General features: G+C 53.1%; 1 protein-coding gene across 1 annotated transcript in view; it reads left to right on the top strand.

Moving 5' to 3' along the window:
• PRMT8 (protein arginine methyltransferase 8) overlaps window positions 1-17165 on the top strand; it is an 84579-nt gene extending 67414 nt beyond the window's left edge. Inside the window, exons 7-10 of the mRNA XM_069489600.1 lie at window positions 2450-2565; window positions 7353-7503; window positions 15421-15542; window positions 16290-17165. Of these exons, the coding sequence (XP_069345701.1) occupies window positions 2450-2565; window positions 7353-7503; window positions 15421-15542; window positions 16290-16373 (473 nt within the window). The 3' untranslated portion in view covers window positions 16374-17165. The remainder of the gene's footprint in view (window positions 1-2449; window positions 2566-7352; window positions 7504-15420; window positions 15543-16289) is intronic.
• The last annotated feature ends 4920 nt before the right edge of the window (window positions 17166-22085 follow it).

Consider the following 22085-nt stretch of genomic DNA (forward strand, 5'->3'; position numbering starts at 1 on the left):
AACTGAAACAGCAGGCATTGCAAAGCAGTACAGGCATTAAATGTGCGGGAATGAATTCCAATTTAAAAAGACTTATCTGTGGACCTACACTGTGTAAAATATTGTGCTACAGGTGCTGAGGATATAGAAGCAGAAGTCCTATGGTCAGGAGTAGCTGGAGAAGGTTTCACAAAGGCCATGAAACTTTAAGTTCACCATTTTAGGACTTTTAAAGATCATATACCCAAAGCTTTCTAAACTCTGATTGAAATTTCCTATACAGATTTGTGAAAATCCAGCTTCCTAGGTGCCAGATCTGTATATTCTGATTCAGTGGGTCTGGCTTGGGTCCAGGAGCGTTTTTAAGTGTCCCAGATGATTCTGGAACACAGAACCACTGAACCAAATTCCCCATTTTACAAATAAGCTCAGAGAAGGAGATTGATCTGCACATGGTCACATAGCTTGAATGTCAGTAAAGCCAGAGCTCAAACCGCATAATGATAACAACTACTATGCATCAAGTGCTTTCTATGCGTCAGGCACTGTCTTACGCACTTTACATACATATCACACTTAATCCTCATAACAACCCTATGGGATAGCCATCATTATCATCAGCTCCATTCTAAAGAACTCTTAGAAACCAAGGCTTAGAAAGGTTATATTCTTGCCTAAGGTTACTCAGCAAATAAATGGCAGAGCTCAGATTTGAACTCCAAATCCCAGGCCTTTAATCATTATACACATTGGCTCTCAGATTTTTGCCTAACACTTGCATTGAACTTGAACCTAAGGTGGGGTCCAGGAGTGGGGAAGATCAGCTGCATAGCTTCAGGTCTCTTAATGAAGGATTCTAAACTGAAGGCAATGTGTGTTAGGATGTATGTTTTATCTGGGGAGAGGATGGATACCTATTTCCAGATTCTAGAAGGAAGTCTTCTCTGAAGCCTATCCTACTGCCAACAGAGCAGCTTCCTCTCCCCAGTGTAGGTTTTGATTGGGAGTTTGGCACCAGCCTCAGGTGATTTAATAGGACATAATGGGCATCTTATCCTCAAGCCAGACTTTCACAAGCACTCGTCCTCTGGGAGATGATTACTTTCTTTTTGCCTTCTATTTCCAAGGAAGGTCTTCGTGTACCTTAGAAAAGAATCTGAGCTAAAGGAGCAAAGCTTTCACTGACTGTTCACGCCTCCCTCCTCATACATCTGCTCTCCTAAACACACAGAGGAACATAAGTTCCCTAAGGAATCATTTGTTTGGTGAACTTTTTAAAAGAAAATTTAACCCCATAAGATTTTAGAGAAAAGCATTTCTACTTTCAGGCATTTATAAACCCATCTGAATAAACAAATAAGTAAGATTCAGCTGCCCAGTAACTAAAACTCTGCTAAGGCATCCTCTCCGTACTGTGGGGACTGAAAGATTGCATTCCTGGTTGCTGTCACAGCTGGGTCAGTGAAGGTGAGATGAGGGGTTAGGGGTTTGAGCTGGGTTTGGGCCCTGGCTCCACTGTTCATCTGATGTGTGATTATGGGCCAGATATTGTGTGTGAGCCAGACGCCAGCTTCTCCCAGCCACGGTTTTCTTGTCTGTAGTATAGAGATGTCCTCATGAAGTTGCTGGGTAGATGAAATAGAGTCCAGCCTGGACTAGGTGATCAATCAATGACAGCAATTACTACCATCATCTAAGGGTAATCTTGGGCTATCAGATTTGAATTCATTTGCTCACCAACTCCTAAATCTTTCTCCCTCCCAAACAAAGTGCCTTATGTGTAGCAAGAGGCCAAAGAGCACAGCTGGGGTGGGTTGTGCCCACCTGGGGTTTATTTCTTATGAAATGGATACATAGTGAGTGTATCACGGCATGGGAGAAAGGCAAGGACTCTCCTGGGCCCACCCAAGTGAAAACCTGAGCTTCAGAGAGGTCAGGTCATTTGTACGAGGTCCTGACTAGCAAGATGTGGTACTGGGATTCAAACCATAGTCCCTGTCACTTTACCAACCCGTGTGTGAAAGGTTCAGTGGGTGGGATGGGGGCAGGAGAGAGACGGGCCTTCCAGGTGTGGGGAACAGCTTGAGCAAAGGTGTAGAAAGAGGAACTTACGGGAGTTCACATGAGACCCTGCTGGCTTGGAGAACAGACAGGAAGGCAGAGCCTGGAACGAGTCAGGCAGTTTGGGTTCTAGTCCCAGCCCCGCTGTACTCTAGCTGTGTGAACATGGAGAAGTTTCTCAGCCTCTCTGAACTCTAATTCACTAATCATAAAGTGGGACCTACCTTTTGTAGAAGTACAAATGGAAAGAGTGGATGAGAATTTGGCACACTGCCAAGCTCCCCACCCAGGTGAGCAACTCTTACCCCACTCTCGTGCAAAGGAACACGCTCCTCCCTCTCTCAGGTAGGAGGGGCGGGAGCCTCTGGGGTCCTGCTGCCTGCCTTCAAGCCTCGCTCTGTTCCTGCAGGGTGGGAGAATGTCTATGGCTTTGACATGACCTGTATCCGGGACGTTGCCATGAAGGAGCCCCTGGTGGATATCGTGGATCCAAAGCAAGTGGTGACCAATGCCTGTTTAATAAAGGTCTGGAGACTCACCCTGGTCGGGCCTGGGCATGCCGGGAACCCAGCTGTGCCACCTTGGACGGCCAGGCTGGGGGTCTGGAGTCTAGTGGGGCAAGGCCGCCTTGGCCAGAGCCTGTGCTGCTCCATGGTGACAAGTCAAACGCTGGCGCTGCCACTGGGCAGAGCTGCTGAGAGAACGACTCCACAGTGGCACAGCTGAGGGCAGGGGGCCCAGAGCAGGGCCGCTGGTGGTGTGAGGGGGGTGGGGGCGGAGGGGCAGGGAGGGGCATTGGAGGAGAAAACACCTGCAGGCAGAACAAGGGTGTGCTCAGGCTCGGGGAAGCTAGTGCATTCAGAGGTCGCAGTCCCTCTTAGGAAAGAAATCTCATCCCTCAATATGCTGTGTAATCATCCATCATTGCACTCCCGCCTCCAAGCAGGCACCTGACCCGGCAGACTGAGCTCCCAGCGACCCCTCCCTGAGCGTCCTTGTTTACACGGGCTCTAAACACCTTTTCATCCAAGGATTTCTTCCGTGAAGATGACGGGCCGCCGGTCAGCAGCCTTGCCACACCGACCCCTGACGCATTCTTACCATTAAACATTCAAGCACGCCCAGTTAGACTGATGAGGCACAGTGCCCCTCCCAACGCCGTCCCCTTGCAGACAGAGCCCCTGTTCACGGTTGGACTGTTCCTTCCAGTCCCTTTTCTGTGCATTTGCATTTATATATGCTAATACATTATGTCGAACCATATAAAACTGCTATTTGACCTTTTTTTCAATGTAGAAAGACATCAATGTCATATGGTTCAAGCTAATTTTTTAATTTAAAAATGTGGGCTCATTATGTAAGTATTCATCAGCCCACCCATCTCTCATCTTGCTAAAACACACTTGCCTACTCTGGTCCTGTACAGATCACTTTTTCCCCAGAAGTGCTGGGGTAGGGGGCTGGAGTATTTACAGTAGGCTAAAGGGGGAAGAGTCCAGGGCCACCAGGGATGAGGGGAAGTTCCTGAAAGACTGAAAGGAACTGCTGCTTTGCTCCTGTGAGACCTGTCCGTCCCTGGACACGGCCTTGCTAAGACGAACAGCAACCACCGGCGCAGAGTTTCACTGTGGCCTCTAGCAGGGACCCCACAGGGCAACTGAACTAGATGAATCTCACAGAGGTCTCATCAGACGTTCCCTCTCTTTGGTGACATCCTGCCTAGGAGGTTTGTCTTTGAGTCTGACCGGCAGACTCCTGGTTCACGAGGTTCTCACTGCCTTATTCAGCTTATGCTGGGTCCAGACAGGATGGGTTTCTTCCTACCAGGCCTCTATCCCTGAAGCCTCTCCCTTCTGGTATCCCAAACGAGAGGAAGGAAAGTGTACCCCCCAACAAGAATCTCACCCATAGTGCAAAACACTCTGTAAATACTGTAAAATAGGCAGAAGTCCAATTGGTGCAATCGAATTTGCCGAAATGACACATTGCAGTGATATAGATCGCTAGACATCTCCAGGTAATAGCTTCTGCTTGCGGGTAAAATTCCTTCAGTGTTCTTGGACCCCAGGTCACTTTCTGCCCTGACCCCAGCCCCAATCTGCAGGTACGGCCATTGTGCTTCTGCTTGTCTATACTGCTGGACCGTCAGGGGCTGGCCTTGCTCTGTCCTCCCAGGTCGCGCTGGTCTCCTTCCTCTCCCCACTCCCACGCAGGAGCCAGCAGAGGCCTTTCCCTTGGCTATACCTGGATACATCAGGGGCAAAGCAGCCCCGCTTATCACGGAGGGGCGGGGACATGTGTATACGCCCCTCCTTATGAGAACTCCCAAGGGCTTTGATTGTGTCTCCGGGCAAGCAATCTGTGCTGAAGGCCTGTCCCTCCCTGTGCCCGTACCCTTTCTCCTCGCTGCGTTTCTGAGAAGGATGAGGATCGTCTGTGTTTGCTTCTGCAGCCAGGAGAGCCTTTCCAGCAGCTCTCTCTCGCTAATGTGCTCAGCGGTGTCTTGCCGAGCCTGTTGGGAAAACACTTGCCCTTCTTCACACACTTAATTGCTATTTTCATTGCTATTAACGTTGCAGAGTGTGACACTTTATTATAATTAAGACTCTGTTTTGACCAGACTTCTGCTCAGAGACATCCATTTGTAACATTATTTAGTGGTAGGGATGGCAGCGGCCAGGGGCTCTTCTGAGTAATGTGTGCAGGCAGCAGCAGAACCCTCTGGTCGCCTGAGGCCAAGCCAGTAGGTCACCTGGAGGTCCCAGAGCTGCTGCTGCAGCAGAAAGAAGCCTTCCAGAAAAGGGGTCTGGCCTCTGGGGCATCAGGATAGCTGGGGCTGATCTGTAGACTTTGGGTCTGGGAGGCGGGGAGCTGAGCCCACAGGGCCTTTGTGTCTCCCAAGCCTAGCCGCAGCTGATCCCACCCTCACAGATGGCCCTGGACCCCACTCCAAAAGACCAGCTGCCTCCATTGTTGCATTATAATGTATGGCTTTTGTTTGGTCAGCGGCCCCTATTAAGCTGCAAATGTCTCGAGGACCTATTGAACACTGTCAGCCAACACATGAGTTGTTAGCTGACGTTTGGTTGAAGGACATCTGAGAGCAAGACCCTCTAAAAATGGAATTCCTGCTAGACGGGGTGGGCGTGTGTGCTGCGCACACATGTGCTGGAGGTGGCGAAGCAGGGAGGGCAGTGACAGGAGAAAGGCACCAGGTCCGGATGTCAGGCCACTGGAGTCATTGGAGGTTGTAGATCCAGGGAGTGACACAGTCTGGATGGATCTTAAGGAGATTAGTCAGGTGGCGGCTGCGAAGGAAAGGCCTGGGGACAGAAGTAAATCTGCAAGCAGGTAGACCCGCTCCGAGGACACGGATGAGTCAGACACACACTGCCGTGTGTCAGGTGCTGTGTTACACACCGAGAACACACAACCAGGGAGGGGGGGCTCCGTCTAACGGCGGGGACAGTCAGGAGGGTGAAGGACCTGGCGTGGTCAGCGTCACGCCCAGCTCTGACGGTGGCAGAACCCCCCGAGAGAAGGGCCAGGTTGATGAGAGGTCAGAAATCGTGACTCATGAGGCATGAAAAGCCAGAGGCGGTTTACGCTGGAGAAGAAAAGGTTCAGGGGAGCAGCGTGGGTTGGGACGGACATTCGGCTGCTCCTGTGGTGGGAGTGACGGAGAGATGGGCGTGGGCTCTTCCGTTAGTTCTGAAGACGGACCTAGTGATTGGAGCTGCCGGCACATGGACGGAGCTGCCTGGTGTAGTGAATTCGCCGTCCCTGAAGCTGTTCAGCAGGCAGGTGCTAGCTGGCCGCTACGGGGGTGGTTCTGGCCTTGGATAAAAGGCTCAGCTCGAGGGGAATTTGATAATGCCGTCACCTTCTGCATGCTTGACCCAAGGCTGCTCACCGTTTGATCAGTTCTCGTTCCCCATCTTTGGCTCTAGAAACACAGCATAACTGGCATTTGCAAGTGACCTCACTGAGGGGCTCCCACAGGCCCCTAAACCTGCAGTCCCACCCTCTTCCCAACCAGCGGTCAGAGAGCTTCAGCATCCCCGGAGCATGTGACGGCTGCTAACCCCAGACCCCGCAGGACTCTGATCTGACGGCTGCCTTGACCGCTCCTCCTCCGTGCGCCCCTGTGGAATCAGGACTTCTCTTTGAAGGCCCCAGGACACTTCGCATCTGTTTTCCCTTTATTTATCCTAGGACTGTATAGAGATGAAGGCTGTTTCTGCCATGCCACGTTGTTTCTCTGCTGGTCTTGTTTCCCTGCCCTCACGCCCCTCCTCCTAATTCCTCCTGACACAGTCCATCTTCCAAGCCTCCTGAGGACCCTCTGGGACCATCCAGGCACACAAGCCTCTGTCTGGCTCTTGCAGAGTTTTCAGGACAGAGGTCCTTGCTGCACAACCCTGACAAGTGGGAAGTTCTTCCTGGGGCCTCCCTGGAACGCGGGGGATGTCTCGCGAGAACAGCAAAGAGCAGGTTGACACGCTTCACACAGAAAGGAATAGCACGTTGCAGTTACACTTACTCCCATGCAAGATTGATTTGCAGCCACTTCCCAGCTGAAGTTGTTAGTTATTAGCTCTTTGTCGTCTACATTCCCCAGCCAGAACTGAAAATTCTCACTCGTATTTTCCCCTTTTATTTATTTTTAAGAACTGTCCAGCCCTGTTATAAATGGCCAGCAGAATTCCCCTCAGCTCAGGCTGTGACTTTGTGGCCTCAGGCCCTTACCCCTGAGGTAGAGCCTGATGCCTCCTATTGCTAGGAACTTAAATGTCAAAAGAAAAAACAAAAAACCAGAAAAAGTAAAGGAGTAGTCTGGTTCATCCAAATCCCTGGGAGGGCCTGACAAGAGCAGATGGCGGTTTGATTCAGGTCTGTGCCCCCGAGTCTGCCCCAGGGGACGTCAGTGCTGGCTGTCCAGGGACCACACTTGGAGAGCCACTAGACGAAGGCAGCCACGCCTAGGGGCCACCCTGAGGCTGTTCCGGCTGCAACCCCCCTCTTCTCTTCCCTTCCCACCTCTCAGCCCCCGGCCCTGGCAGATTGACCTTCCTAATTCTCTTCCCCTCCGGTTTTGATCCAGGGGGGGATGCACCGTTGCCTGAACATACTCCACCCTAGAGAGGATGGAGGAGGTAATGGGGGGTGGTGGGTAGGTCTGGGAAGGCACCCCAAGTGCGGTGATACCCCCAGAGAGCCTACCGACCACAGTCTCTCCCAGAACCAGGCCTCCGACCAGGCTGGGCCCTCGCCGAGGCGCTGAGTCCGCATTCTCTCTTCTCCGGCCGCAGGAGGTGGACATTTACACGGTGAAGACGGAGGAGCTGTCGTTCACATCGGCCTTCTGCCTGCAGATACAGCGCAATGACTACGTGCACGCCCTGGTCACCTATTTCAATATTGAATTTACCAAGTGCCACAAGAAGATGGGGTTTTCCACAGGTGAGCCGTGTGTGGGGTTCCCAGAGCCTCCCCTCCTGTCCTGTCTCGGGGCTTTGTGCAAAGTGACAGCAAGCGCCTGGTCTTGCCTTGGGGAGAAGGTGCCAGGGCCCTTGCTCGACACCTCGTCAGCCTCCTCCGGCTGTGGACAAACCGCAGGGCTGAGTGTCGGGTGACAGAGGCTGGCGGTGGGGCCCACGGAGGGGCCCCCAGGCCCTTCCAGTGCGTGTTTGTTCCAGTAGCGTTTTCCGAGCACACTCTGTGCAATGGGGTAAGGATGGAGTTGAGTGAGTCCTCTGTGTCCCTACGGCACGCCTCCCGACAGGACTCAGCCTCCTCCCGGAGCCAGTCTGGTCTCTGTGTTCCCTACTTCCACCCAACCCTCCTTCATTAAGTCCCTGACGGTTCCCCAGAGATCAGCCCGCTTCCGGCTCCTGGCTCTGTGCCCAGGTGCCTCATGGAGGCAGCTAAGCCCAAGCCTGGTGAACGGCGGCTCCGCAGGCTGGCCCAGCCCCCACCTGTCCAGCCTCGGTCCTCACCACCCTCCTGGCTGGGCCTTCCCGACCCCGTCCCGTCGCTGCTGCCCCTTGCACAGCCCGGCTACCCCAAGCCCCTTGCAGCCCCTGAACTCAGTGAGGCTTCCTCGGTCTCCAGGCCACACCCTCCGCACACACCAGCCCGCTCTGTCCAGGAGCGCCGCAGGCAGGAGGGGCCTTTGTCAGCGACTCTGATCATTCCCTTTCCTGCTCTGTCCGTCTGCCAGGGCTGCCAGAACAGAGTGCCACAGGCTGGGCGCCTTGACAACAGAAATTTATTTTCTCACAGTCCTGGAGGCCAGAGACCAAGATCAAGGTGTCAGCAGATTAGGTTTCTCCTGAGGCCTCTCTCCTTGGCTTGCAGATGGCCACCTTCTCACCATGCCCTCACGTGGCCTTCCCCTGTGCTCTTGTGCCCCGGCGTCTCTCCATGTGTCCTGATCTCCTCTTCTTATAAGGACGCCAGCCAGTCACACCTAATTTCAACTTCCTCCCCTCTCGTGAGGCCCCATCTCCCAATACAGTCCCCTCCTGGGGAACTGGGGATTAGGACTTCAACAAGAATTTGGGAGACACGATTCCTCACCTGGCCAGCGCCAGACCAGGCTCCCTCTCTCAGCTCTTCCCTTCTGGGTCAAGGTCAGGTGTCCTTCTCAGGGCTCCCTCACGTCCTGTGCATGTGTCTGTCATGGGGATGTTTGGAGTGACGTATGCACAAGACAAGAAGAAATCGGTACAAAATGGTATAAAAAAGTCATGGAAGAACTTCTCTCCCCCAATCCATCCCAGTCGCACTCCTCAGAGATAAGTATTAATATTAGTAGTAATTTCTTTTGTGCGTTTCCAGAAAATTTCACTGGGCACACAAGCACGTACATATCCATACACAACTCTTTTTTCTTTTCTTGAAATAATTATAGATTCACAAGAAGTTGCAAAAATAGTGTACAGAGTTCCATGAACCTTTGGCCCAGCTTCCCCATTGGTGGCATCTTACATAATTGTACAGTATCAAAACTTTCTAAAACACATAGTTTGGATCATGCTATCCACACTGGCCTCTGCTACCTTTTCTTTATTTAATGACATGTCTTGGAGATACTTTCACAGCCTTCCAGAGATACCTACCTTCCTGTTTTTAAACAACTGCACAGGATTCGATGTAGGGTCTGCTGTTGCTTATTCAACGTTTCCACTCCTTTTAGCAGCCACAGTTTCCTCCGTGAGTAGGGATCCCATCTCATTAATGTCTGCATCCCTGGCTTCCAAAACAGACTTCTAAACAAGTCACTGTTAAACAAGCACACGATCCTGTGACGCCCGCCCCTGGGACTATGTTCGTGTTGAGTCTTCCTGGGACTTATCTAACCTCTCACAGAAAGGCCCTTTCCAGAGCCAGTGTCCCTGACCCCTAAGACCAGGGGCCTCTGGTCTCCAACAGCCAGGCCCGTTCCGGTGCCTCCCTGCCCTGGGCAGGATCTGGGAGCCCTGATCTGGGTGGCTATCGGCTGCTGCCCACCTTAGAGGGTCGGAGGTGATCTCCTCTTCCCGTGGGCAAGAACAGCCAGGAGGGGAAGGGAGATTTCACTTTGACCTTGAAGGATGGGTAAGACCCAGCGATGGCGAGAATTGGGGTAGCGAGGGAGCTGAGGAGGGGCCTGCTCCACCAGAAGCTGGGGATGGAGCCACAGGATGGGGTCTAACCCAGGGCCTGCCCTGCTGCCGGTGATGAGGAAGTTAGTGGGCAAGGGTGCTCTGGACAAAGTTCCGGGTTTCCAAAGCCTGGGCTCCCGCCCCACAGCTCTCAGCCACGGGCTTGCTTTTCTTTGAGATGATCTATCTCCAGTCCCCGAGGCCAAGCAGACAGCCTGCTGGAGCCGTGTCTGGAGATGGCTCCCGGCTCTGTGGTGGCAGGGATGGTGTTCCTGATGGCTCCAGGTGGAGGAGGCTTGGTTAAGCTCAAGTCCAGAATCAAAACATCGGCTCTGGGCTGCCTGAGAAACGGGAGGGTCTGCCCTCAGTGCTGGCGCCTCCAGCCCAGGGGTGGACTTGTTTCCATCCTAGTCTTTGGTCACTATTTCCCCCACCCCACCCCTGGCCCCACAGTCCCACACAGCTCAGACACCACGGGGCCACATCCAGGTGAGCCTGCTCCCTGCCTTTTGGCAGTTACGTGTTATGTCCCACACCCCTTTGCACAGAACTCGCAAACTTAGGTTCTGAACGGATGTTCGGGGGTCCTGCAGCCCCCTGCTTCCGAGCCTGGGTCCGGCGGCTCTCAGCGTGTGCTCCCACCAGTGGCAGCGACACCACCTGGGAGCTTGTTAGTGTTGCAGATTCTTGGGCCTCACCCCAGACCTACCGAATGGGAACCTCTGGGGGTGGCGCCCAGCGCTCTGTGTCTTAACAAGACCTCCGGGTCATGAACCACCACCATCATGCAAGACTGCCCTGGGCCAGTGGGTTGAGAATTTGACCAATGTTGACTCCCTTCCGGAGAGGCAATTCCATTCCTCACCGACCATACCCTCTGGGTGCACCAAGACCTTCTGGCTGACGCACTGCCCTCGTTGCCTGCCGCACTCCGCTCCAGGTAGGCACGGCTGGGAGGGCGTCAGCCTGGGGCTTTGTTTCCAGCCAGTAGCTGATGACATTGCTGGTTCAAGTGGGTTTGGCAATAGGCTCTGCTCAGACTGTCTACACTCTGACCACCAACAGAGTGATTGTTTTTACGCATCTCGGATGCACTAAGATTAATCCGAATTCTTGGTTCATGACATACTGTCATCATTGGGCCATGCATGATTTACTTCTTACTTATTTATATATTAACATAACGGATATCCATGAACTAACCACCTAATTCAAAAACCAGAGTGTAAATAAGTTAGCATTAACTAGAATGTAAATAGCAGCTAGAAATAAATTTATTATATTATTATTGGAATATAAACACATTAGTTAATATTAAAAATAAAATGTTATGAATTAGAATATAAATATTAACTAGAAATGCATTGTTAATAAATGTAATATGATTATAATTAATAAATATAAACTAATTCACATCCATATAGTAAATCCCCATGAGCCAACCACCTAACTCAATGACTAAAATACCAATGCCTTTGCACTCGCCTGGATGCTCCACCCCACCCCATCCCCACACATCACCTCTAGATGAGCATTACCCCGAATTTTGTGTTTCTTATTTCCTCGCTATTTTTAAAATTTTTTTATCACATGTATATGTGTGTCTAAACAAGGTATTGTTTGGTCTCAGCTGTTTTTGAACTTTCTACAAGGTGTATTCTACTGCATGTGGCCCCTCCCCAACGACCCTCAATCGAGTCTTCCATCCCAGCCCAGTGGCAGCTGGCTCTGGGGTCCACTGAAAAGCACACCCCATGCTAGTGCAACTTGAGAATGATCCCTGTTAATGGCTTTGACGTCTCTGCAGCTCCAGGCAGAAGCTGTCACATAAAGCCACAGACACCCAGGGTTCCAGGCTGTGCCAGCCAGTGGGCATAGCTGCCCCCACACCTTGGACATCCTCCGTGGGGTTGGGGTATAAAGTGGGTCCCCTGGAGTTGCTGCTGAATGCAGGAAAGCCAGTGAGTGAGTGGAAGGACAGGAGGCCTGGGGGGAACAGGACTGGGTGCAAGTCCTAGTTTTTCTGGGCATCAGCAGGTCATGTGACCAGACATTAGTGACAACCTTGAGCAAGTTACTTTCTGGGCCTTGGGCTTGGGCAGCCTCTCTCCAGCTTTGCCATCCTGTGACAGCGAGTCATTTTCTCAGGTTAAAGAAACTTCTTGGTGCCTAGTCTTCAATTCTCCAGAAAGCTTGTGAACCCCCTAGGGAATATAATTCCAAATTTACAGCTGGACAAATTGTTATATCCCAGAAAGAACCACCAGCCGTTTGGCCACTGGGGAATGAAACAGGAAGCAGGATTCCATCCCTTTCCAAAGCACCGGGAAAAATGATCCTGGGAGAGTCCCCTGCCCTCTGCTCCCACAGCCCCCTGTGTTCCCCAACCCATCCTTGGTCACAGCTCACACTATGCTTTGTCATTATTTACCTGTGTGTCTTCTCATTGCGGCTGTAGGATCTGGGGGAGGGGGACACAAAGCTGTGTTCATCCTGATCCCTGTTCCCCAATTTTAGAGCCATACATGGTACATGACAGGCATCCTAAATAGAAGTCTGTTGGATGGATGGATGGATGAATGAATGCACCTGCACTTGGAATGCTGTGGGCAGTACTGGGCATGCTCACTTCCAAATATGGAGCAGAAGCCGTCTATAATCTAGAGCCAGCGGCACTGGGATGGGGAGGGGGCTTCAGAGGGGAGGCAGGCAGGGGAGGCAGGCACGGTGGGGACAGGAAGCCTCTTCACGACAGGGACAGCTGAGAGCCGGCTGGACAGTCTTGATGCTCAGATTGGGCAGAGGAGGGAAAGACTTGTTCACTGACAAGGAAGACTCTGGATGCTGTCCACAGCCCTTGGGCACAGGAACATTCCGGAAGCTCCCCCAGGACATTCTAGACTACTAGAGTACCTTTGCAGGCCGGAGCCATAGTTTAGGGATAAATAAAACCATACACCACTTTATAGTAATATAATGACTAAAGGCCTTCCTGATGCAGTGGTTTAGTGATACCCAAACATGGACCTAGTGTGTTACAGGTAGGGTGACCATATAATTTATCTTTCCATTAAGGACACTTCTGTGAGAGGGAGTACTATCGATAATTACACCAGGAAGACAGATGTGAACTGGCACTGTCCCGGGCACATCAGGAGGCTTGGTCACCCTCCGTATATGATAGGCTCACCCCTTCATCTCATCTTATCCCCAAAATACCTCCTGAGATAAACACCATGACCCATATTCTACGGAGGGAGAAATGAGCCCCGGGTCACAGCACAGGTGGAGAGCACACTGGGCCTGTTGCTGCCCATTTAAATGTCCTTCCCACGATATCTCCCCACGGCATGTGGTGAGACACACAGCGATGGCAGCGGTGGCTGTACGTCTGCCTCGCTGGGGGAGACTTCAAGTCCTGGCAGGCCTGGCCCTTCCCCGTCCCCCAGAATTACTGAATTCAAATCTCTTGGAGTAGAGTCAACACACTGGATTTTGATCAATTCTCCTGGGCACTTTGGTGGAGAACTGGATTGAGAAAACTGGTTTAGATAATTAGTCCCCGGCTAATGGACCTGTCGTGGAAATGAGATGTTTGCGGAAATTCTTAACCTTTTGATGTTGATGTCAAGGGAAAAAATCATTTTCCTTCAACTGAAAGAGGAATCCTGGGCCAACAAATTTGAGCCAGTGAAGCCTCTGGGGTTCTCATAGGGCACCTGATTAGATGACAGACCAGGCTGCTTGGGTCGCCTTGCCTGAGGGTCTGCAGGAAAGGAGATACCTGTCTGAGCTGTGTAGGTGGCAGTGGGGGCGAGAGTGCTGTCAGGCACACGCTGACATTCTCCACACACAACCAGAAACTGTCTTTTGACGATTTATTTAGACGTGGTTGGCAGGGAAGGCGTTGGGAGCAGGCGGACCTTGTCTGCAGACAGCAGCGTGCCGGGGAGGCCGGGGAGGCTGGGTGTGTCGGGGACCCAGAATCTGAACAGCACATTCACGTCCTCCTTCCCCGTCCAAGTGTGCAGGCCGTGCTTTCTCCCCATGACCTTGAGTTTGCATTGATTTCCCAAATGCACACACTGAAGGTTACTTGAGTCTCTGCCCAAACCACTGACATTTGATCAGGCTGGGTCGTTGCAAAGGGCAGAGAAAGACAGACTCTTCACCAGCATTAAAATAGATCTTGGGGTTTTGAAAGATCTCAGAGGTCACCTGATCTCTAGAGTTGGTGTGTGATAAACTTGCAGTCGGTGGTATGGGGACACCGGCAAAGGTGGACCTCAGGTGGCTCATATGATTATGGGTCAGTCCTTATTCTTCCTCGTGAATTAAAAGTCTGCCTTCTAGTAATCCCCAGTGATAAGCCTTTGTTCTGCCCCTAAAGCTATATATAAGGCTACATATAAGTCTTTCCCTGTGACAGCTTTTGAAGTGTTTGAAAGGCCTTTATCATCTTCTCCCCAGTCTTCTCCTCTCCAGCACTGGCCCTAAGCACAGGGGGAAACTCTGGTGGGGGAAGGCGAGAGCCTGAGCCAAGAGGAATGTGGTATAAAACGGGTTCTTCTACAACCCACAGATTCCGCAGGTGCAATGTAATTGGACATCTGTGGGTACGCTGGAGCATCACGAGATGTCTGCTCTTTGGGATCTTACTGTCACTTGTGCATTCAGTGCTTACAGATCTATCAGGCACAGGGATGGCGACAGTGGCGAGGCTGGGGTGGCCTGTGCTCACAGTGACTGCAGTCCCGTGGAGGACACACACAGGCAGGGGAAAGGCATTTACATGTGGTGTGACGAACACCATGGTAGCAGAAGCTCAGGGTGCCGTGGCAGCCCTCGGTCCAGCATTGGGTGGTCAGGTGAGGCTTCTCAGAGGAAGGATGAGGAAGAAAAAGGCTGGTGAGGACCATGGCCCACAAGGCAGGACCCTTGATTCAGCTGGAGAGCAATGTCACATGCCAAGAGTGGATGGCTGGGATTCAGTGGCAAAGACAGGGGAGGGGCAAGCATCACTGTGGCTTTGAACATTCCAGACAAGCAAGCTGTGGATCCGTGTTGGGGCTGCCGAACGAGAATATCCCTCGTTTCTTCCTGGTCCAGTTAGGAAGGCACAGCTGACACCCCACAGCAGGCCTGGGCCAGGGTGCTGGGTGCAGCTCCCGGCACAGAGGAGCAGGCAGGGAAAGCTATTGGTAGGGCCAAGGAGTAAGTACCTGCAACATCAGTGGAACTGGGGAAACTGGTTTAGCCTGGAGTTTGCATAAATGATGTCATTCAAGGGGAGGTAAGAGGACCTACCCTACAGATCTCTCCCCCACACTGTCTGCAGGTCTGCTCTCTGTTGAACTAATGAAAAATAGTCACATTTTGAGATTCATTTGCGCTGATGAGTTTCTCTGGTGGGAGGGCATTCACCACCCACTTCTTGGTATAAAACTGTAATATCAGCTGGCTTCCCTCTGACCCCAGCACAGGTCAGCAGTCAGCAGTGGGGCCTGGGGCGTGATGGGAGGAGAGGCCGCTGGGGCTGAGCCAGAGGGCCAGGCTGGGCTGGGCTGGGGCAGGCTACAAGGACTGGGCACCTGACCCACGACAGTGTTGTGTTGGGTGGGTGCGGAGAGTCCCACGGGAAGTTCAGCCACTTCTAGGCAGGGTCCCAGCCTCTGCCTTCTGGAGACATCTCTGACTCTGTCTCCCTCTCCCATGTCCTGTACCTCCTCAGCCCCTGACGCCCCCTACACCCACTGGAAGCAGACTGTCTTCTACTTGGAAGATTACCTCACTGTCCGGAGGGGGGAAGAAATCTACGGGACCATATCCATGAAGCCAAATGCCAAAAATGTGGTGAGTGCCGAGGCCACATCTCTGTGGCCAGGGTCACGGAGGAGAAGGGATCCATGGAGCAGCTCCCAGTGACCCCCTGGGACCCACTCACCTGTGTTCCTGGGTGTCCTGTGCAGTCAGAGGGGTTCTTGAGGGAGGCACCAGGGAGGAGCCACGCTTGGATGTGACCAGGCGTAATTGAAGGACTCCAGCCCAGGCCCCTCAAAACTTAGCAGGTAGAGACTTCCCTGGGTCCCCCTGTGGACTCTCTCAGCTTTTAGGACAGCTTCCAGCTCTTCCTGTGAGGGTTTTCAAGAACAGAGGCTGTAGAATAAATGGGTTCTACCTCAGATAGCATGAGCCAGGCCAGGAGACAGAGGCTTCTGGTGGCCTGGAGAATGTGTGTGGGCACTTCTTCAGCTGGCCTGGTGGGTTGGAGGCCGGCTGGCCCTTGGCAGCCCCGGGCGTGGGCGCATGCGCTGAGTCTGCAGAATGCCCTGGGCATCGGGCCACAGAGGACCCAACCACCCTACTCTGTTTCCCCCAGGGATGAAAGCAGAGGAACATTTTTATATTAGAACAGGAAGGATTTAGTTTAGAGATCAAAGAACGTTCTGTGAGGATAAGGAGGCAGAGAACGGTCCCCTGAAGGCTGTGCACGGGAGCCCCTTAGCCCCGAGACCTCAGCCACCCTTTCCCTGCGGCGCCAGGGGAGCGGGCTGCAGCTCCCACCAGACTAACGCTGCGTCCTCTGCTCCCTCTCTGCAGCGGGACCTCGATTTCACAGTAGACTTGGATTTTAAGGGACAGCTGTGTGAAACATCTGTATCTAATGACTACAAAATGCGTTAGCACATGTGGGAAGCCGCAGAGAGCGAGCGAGAAGAGGAACTCTCACCTCGATCTGCCGCGCCATCCCAAAGAACACTGTTTGCAGGACTACACACTTGAAAACCAGTTTCCGACTCGGCCTTGAAAATGGGTGGACTCACCAGGGCCCCCGTGGGCCCTGCACTGGACAGAGGGCCTCCAGCTCCTCCGCTGTCCCTGGGAGCCCTTCACGAAGGCTTTGTCGTCGCCAACAAAGAGCAACCTCGCGTGCTGTGGCTGGGGCCCCGAGGAGGGAAAAGTACCCGTGTCTCCCGTCGTCCTCCCTAACTGTGACTCTCCGGATCTTCCAAGTTTTGCATGCCGCAGGCGTCTAGGACAGATTGCTCCCACTAGAACCTGGAGACATAGTGTCTTTGATAGCATAAGCCAGATTACCTGTCTGTGCGGTGGTGTGTGCGTGCGTGTGCGTGCGTACGGCATAGATATTAGTTTCTTCACCCACAAGCGCCTGTATATGCATGCATATACAACCGAGTGGGTACACCTGCGTGATCACTCAGAGCGGCGTGCGTGTGTGTGGGCGCGCGCGTGTGTGCGTAGAATATATATTGCTCTCAGAGGAGATTCTGTTGCTTTCGAATAGGAATTTGTTTTGTGATTAGTTCGCCCCTTCCCGTCCCTTACCAGATGTTAAGCAGCTATGAAACATCCTCTGTATTAGCTCTGGTCTCCTTTTGACTAGACCGTGGCTCTGAACCCTGAGCATAGCACCACAGACTCCGTGGGTGCTCAATAAACACACCTGAGAACAAAGCTACCGGGACGTCTGCATTCCTGGTGCTCCAAAGTGGGAGGGCTGGGGGTGGAAGTTGGAGGCCACAACGGAACAGGAACTTGGGGGGCACAGCACCCGCTTGTATTCACGCTTGCTCCCCAGAGGTAAGTGCCTTGGTAGAGGCAGCTGAGAAGTCAGGGCTGGTCTAAGAGCATCTCCGCTGCAGTCTTGCAGGGGTGCTGCCCTCGGTGGGGTGAGAAGAGGGTCCTGGAGCTGGGGTGAGGGACAGGAGCTAACCAAAAATGTTCTGGAATGGGAGGCCATGCATTGCCTGTGAGCTACATGTAGCCTAGAGAGCTGTCGGGAGAATGTCTAGCCTTGGTCCGAGCGTGGTAATGGTCTCGATGGGATGGAAATACAATGGACCATGCCAGGCTTGGTGGGTGTTTTGGTTTGGTTTGGTCTTAGGTTATTCTTTAGTTTCCAAGTCCATCTATGTCACCTCCCCTGGAAGAGACAGATGTTCCAGGTGCTAGGAAGGCCTTGGGGCCATTTAGAGGTGGTTAGTGGAGCTGACAGGGCCCAGGAAGGGGAGGATGCAGAGGGCACCTTGGGCCTGGCTGTGCATGGGGGACAGTGTTGGCCCCGGCAGTGGCTGAGATGGGGGTCGCTTCACCTCCGTAGCCCTCTGACGTCTGTGTCCTTTGTCAACTTCCCCAAAGCCCAGGGAGGGGCCACAGAGGCCTTACCCCAGCCACTTGGTAGCTGCGGTGAGCAGAACCAAGACCTCAAGCCCCAGCTCAGCCTGCCCTGCGCTGACGCTTTTGGGCCTCAGGCCCGGAGGGTGAGAGTCTTTTTATACCTAGAGAAAAACAGTGAAAATAATTTAATGCCTTTTGTGCATACGTGTCAGGTAAGAAAATTGGAGAAACTTAAGAGGGGATCAAAGCAAGTGTATTAGAAGACAAAGGGGGGGGTGGAGAAGGACATTGGAGTGGGGGCCCCCTCAGAGGGCATTCGAGGGGAGCTCCTGTGCGAGTTTCTGTGGTGGGGGGAGTTGGGAAGCCGGGCGGGAGCCCATCCAGCCCATGGAGGAGTCCATCCACGTCAGTGGGCAAAGTCCCACATTGCTGGGAGCCCAGTGGAGCAGTAATGTGACAACGTTCTGGGTGCTTCAGGCATTTGGTGCCCACAGGCATCCCTGACACCCCAGGACACAGGGAGGGGGCTGGGGAGGGGGGCTGGGGAGGGGGACTGGGGAGGGCTGGACTGAGCAAAGGCCCAGCAGCCCGCCAGTCCCCTCCAGCCATCGGAGGAGAAGGGGGTCACCCAGGGGCCTGCCCAGCCCCTGCCCTGCCCTCCACCCCCTCCGCTCCTGGGCTGCAGAGGGAAGCCTGAGGCATGAAGGAGCAATGGCACCGCAGCTCCTCCCTCCTGCTCGGGGAATGCTCCGGTGGGAATTGTAATTTCCCTCTGATTCAGTGGAAAATAAGCAATATCTGCTTTAAGTAGGCTATGAATGGAAGTCGGTGTACGAGAGGAGGTCTTGGTGTGACTTCACTGATGAAAACTGGTTTTTTCCCTGACTCTTGGCTTTTTTTTTTTCTCCTTTTGGGGACTGCACAAAACCCATTAGAGACTTTCTCTCCTGTCACTCTGCTCCTGCTCTGGGAACTTCCCTCTTCCATTCCCAATTCATTCTGCCCATACGAGCAGCTGTGGTGCCTCTTTTGTGATTGTATTTGGGCTTGTTTGTCCATGGGCCACTCTACTTGTTCTGATGTCCTTTGCAGGCATGCTTTCTGTCCCCTGCTAGACCCCAAGCTCCGGGGTCAGGGACCTGCCTGAACAGAGTGGGGTGCAGGTGGCCAGTGACAGGGCCACAGCTGACCCCAGCACTAGCTCGACTCTCATGGAATGTGCCCATGAGGCCCCTGACTGGCAGGCTCCAGCCCCTTCTATCTGTGCTCCTCAAAAGATGCCAACATTTTTCCCGACTTCCCTAAAAGCCACCCATGGAGGCTGTCTCCCCTACGTAGACACAAGCTCATAGATTCTACGGGTAGAAATGAAGCCTTAGCCAGGCCCTCCCGGCCCCCACATCTGAAGCCTTCCTCTCTTCTTGGCACCATACCTGGCACCCCACCTGTGGGCTCAGCCTGGCTCCAGATCTCAGTAGTGTCATGAAGTTAAGGCAGACATTTCAGTGTGCTGTGTTCTCCTTGCCTGGAATCTGTCACTGGCCCAGTGGCAGTTCTGATCACTGGTATCTGCCCTGTGGTGATCTCCTATCTTAAGCCACACCCCTCCAGGTCCCATACAGTATGAGAGCTCTGTCTTGTTCTTCCCCACCACACCGAGGGTCTGCAGCCTGGTTTCTGGGACCCTTTTCCTGAAGACACGTTTTCCTGGATCCCTCCTATCTGCCTGGGGTCCTGAACGTCACCTCCTTGGATATCTTGTTTCTGAGTACAGCCCTCCTGTGGGGAACCCTAGCTGGCCTTAGACCCTTGGGCTGTTGCATGTCATACCTGAACCCTTGGTCTGTTGTCTGGTAACTTCCAGGAGAAGCCTCACTTCCTGAGGGTGGGTGATCTCAGTGCCTGTCTAACCCCAGTGGATGTGCCGGGCTCCAGGTCTGGAGCCTCCAATGTCCCCATCTCATCGGAAGCAATCAGCCCACATTCACCAAAGGCTCAGATCTGACATATTCAGTGATTGGGAGGTCAGTACTGGGTTCTCAACAGGCTCCAGGAACTGAACAAGGCAGCAGCAATACAGCGGAGTCAGCAGACACCATCCCGCCTTCCTGGAACTCGCTGGTTGTTAGTCCCCGAGTAGGCTGGGCCTACTTTTGCCCAAATCCTGAGAAATAAGGTCCCTCTGCCTCCATAACCAGCTCCAGCTTTAGCCAGCCTACCGTGTGTTCTCAGCCCAGCTTTGCAACGTGACCTCTGTCAGGGGAGGTGGCGAGGTGTGTTGCTCCGTAGCACGTCTCTGTCACTGAGCCCTGGAAACAGAAAGAGAACATATCGAATTCCCTACAGTTCCTTGGGAGGGCCCGCCTGTCATCTTCACAGTGACAATGCTCCAGGAGGCCCCAAACCCTTGTCAAATGGCGATGGGTCATCTCTCTCAACAGAAGCACCAAAGAGACTTTTCCAGCCATGAGCTAACACCCAAGCGGCAAGGGCAGCCGGAGCAGTCAGTACAGGGAACTCCAGGGTGCTGGGTCACTAGACCCGGGCCCCTGCCGTCCCCATTTCCAAAGGCAGCAGTCAGTCACTGGACAGCTCTGCCACGGGACATGCGTTTGGAACCAAAGGACCTAGTCGAATCCCAGAACTGCTGCTTACTAATGAGGTGACTTTGGGCAGGTCACTAGGCCCCCCTGAGACTCAGTATCTTCATCTGCCACAAGGGTGGTAACTCAGGATGACATGGAATGAATATGACACACTGGGAACTGCCGTGCACGGTGGAAATTCCGGTGGTAACTGCTGCTTTGGTAGCATCCTGCCCGGCGTTCCCATTCCGCTGTTGAGAAGTGCAGCTGGATGCCAGGGCTGAGGCCCCTGCGGGCCACGCCTCAGGGCTGCAGGCTTTGGCCCAGAGCTGGGGGGCAGCACCTCGGGTGACACGTGCAGTTTTCCAAAAGCCCCAGGCAAAAGTGGCCTGCTTCATTCCTCTGGTTCATTCGCTCTTTCAAGGCTTCAAAAGTGGCTTGTGGCGATCTTAAAATCCATCTCCCAGCCCCCTCTGGCAGGCAGTGACTAAATGGCACCAATAGCCATGTGTCCCTCCATTAGAATGAAAAGATCTTCAATTACAGAGATGCCACAGGCCCACCTGGGGGGCTCGGACAAGGCCTCCCCTTCGGCTGTCTCCACATCCGTTTCTAATCCCAAGACTTCCTGGTGACCTTGAGACTGGGTCTAGTGGAATTCAACACATGCTGCTTTTCCCAGGAGAATTACGCCTCTGCTCATATTTAGAAAACTAATATATGGAATTTGTATACCCGGAGTACCCATTCTCTTTGATGGTCAGAGTTGGTGGCTCGGAAGCACATTCTGGGAAGTTGGTGCAAGGGGAACAGGGTGGGGCCCAAGCTCAGAACCTGATCTTGGTGGCAATAGCTTGAGACCTCTGGCTACATTTAGTAGGAAATAACCAGCCAACTCTCCGCTGTCATAAATTATCGTTGATATGTCGGAGGCGTGTGCCACCATGGCACTGTGAAGCAGAAGGCCCTAGAAGAACAGAACTGTAAGTATCCTTCTCTGGGCCCAGGGAAGGATTGGGCCTCCAAGAGAACATCTATGCAGGAAAGAGAAACAAAATCTAGAGTTCTGGAAACAGTGTGCTGCACACACAGCTATTTGTTCTGGGAATAGCGTGCCACCACGCAACGTGGGAGATGTGTCTGGAGGCGGGGGAGACACACTGCCTGCTACCTGCATGCTGGGCACGGCCAGCAGCTAAGGCGTGGGGTGCATTTTCAGCACAGTTGCCCCAGCCCCAGTTGGAACCAGGAGAGCTACGTGGATGGTCCATTCAATAAATATTTCTTGCGTCCCTCCGATGCGGGACATTGTCTGCTCCTCAGCTAATTCTTTCCCGGTGGCTGGGAATGGTGATAACTTTTCTCCTGGAGCTGCCGCCAGTGTCAGAAGAGATCATGTGAGATTGCAGTAACCACCCTAATACAGAGTGTATTAGGCACTGGGAACACAGCACCGAACACAGGCGACACCAGCCTGCCCGCTTGGAATTGACAGGCAGCCGGAGAAGACACAACAGGAGTGGTAAATATTAGGAAAGAGGAAGTGCAGAAGCCGAGGGAGGAAGAGACCGTTATTTAGAGTGTGCAATCGAGACAGCGTCCCTGAAGATATGACTTTAAACAGAAACCTGAAAAATGGAAAGCAGAGGGGAGGGGTGGGAGGGTCGGGGGA

This window comes from Eulemur rufifrons, chromosome 16 (assembly GCF_041146395.1).
Source record: "Eulemur rufifrons isolate Redbay chromosome 16, OSU_ERuf_1, whole genome shotgun sequence".
NCBI lineage: Eukaryota > Metazoa > Chordata > Mammalia > Primates > Lemuridae > Eulemur > Eulemur rufifrons.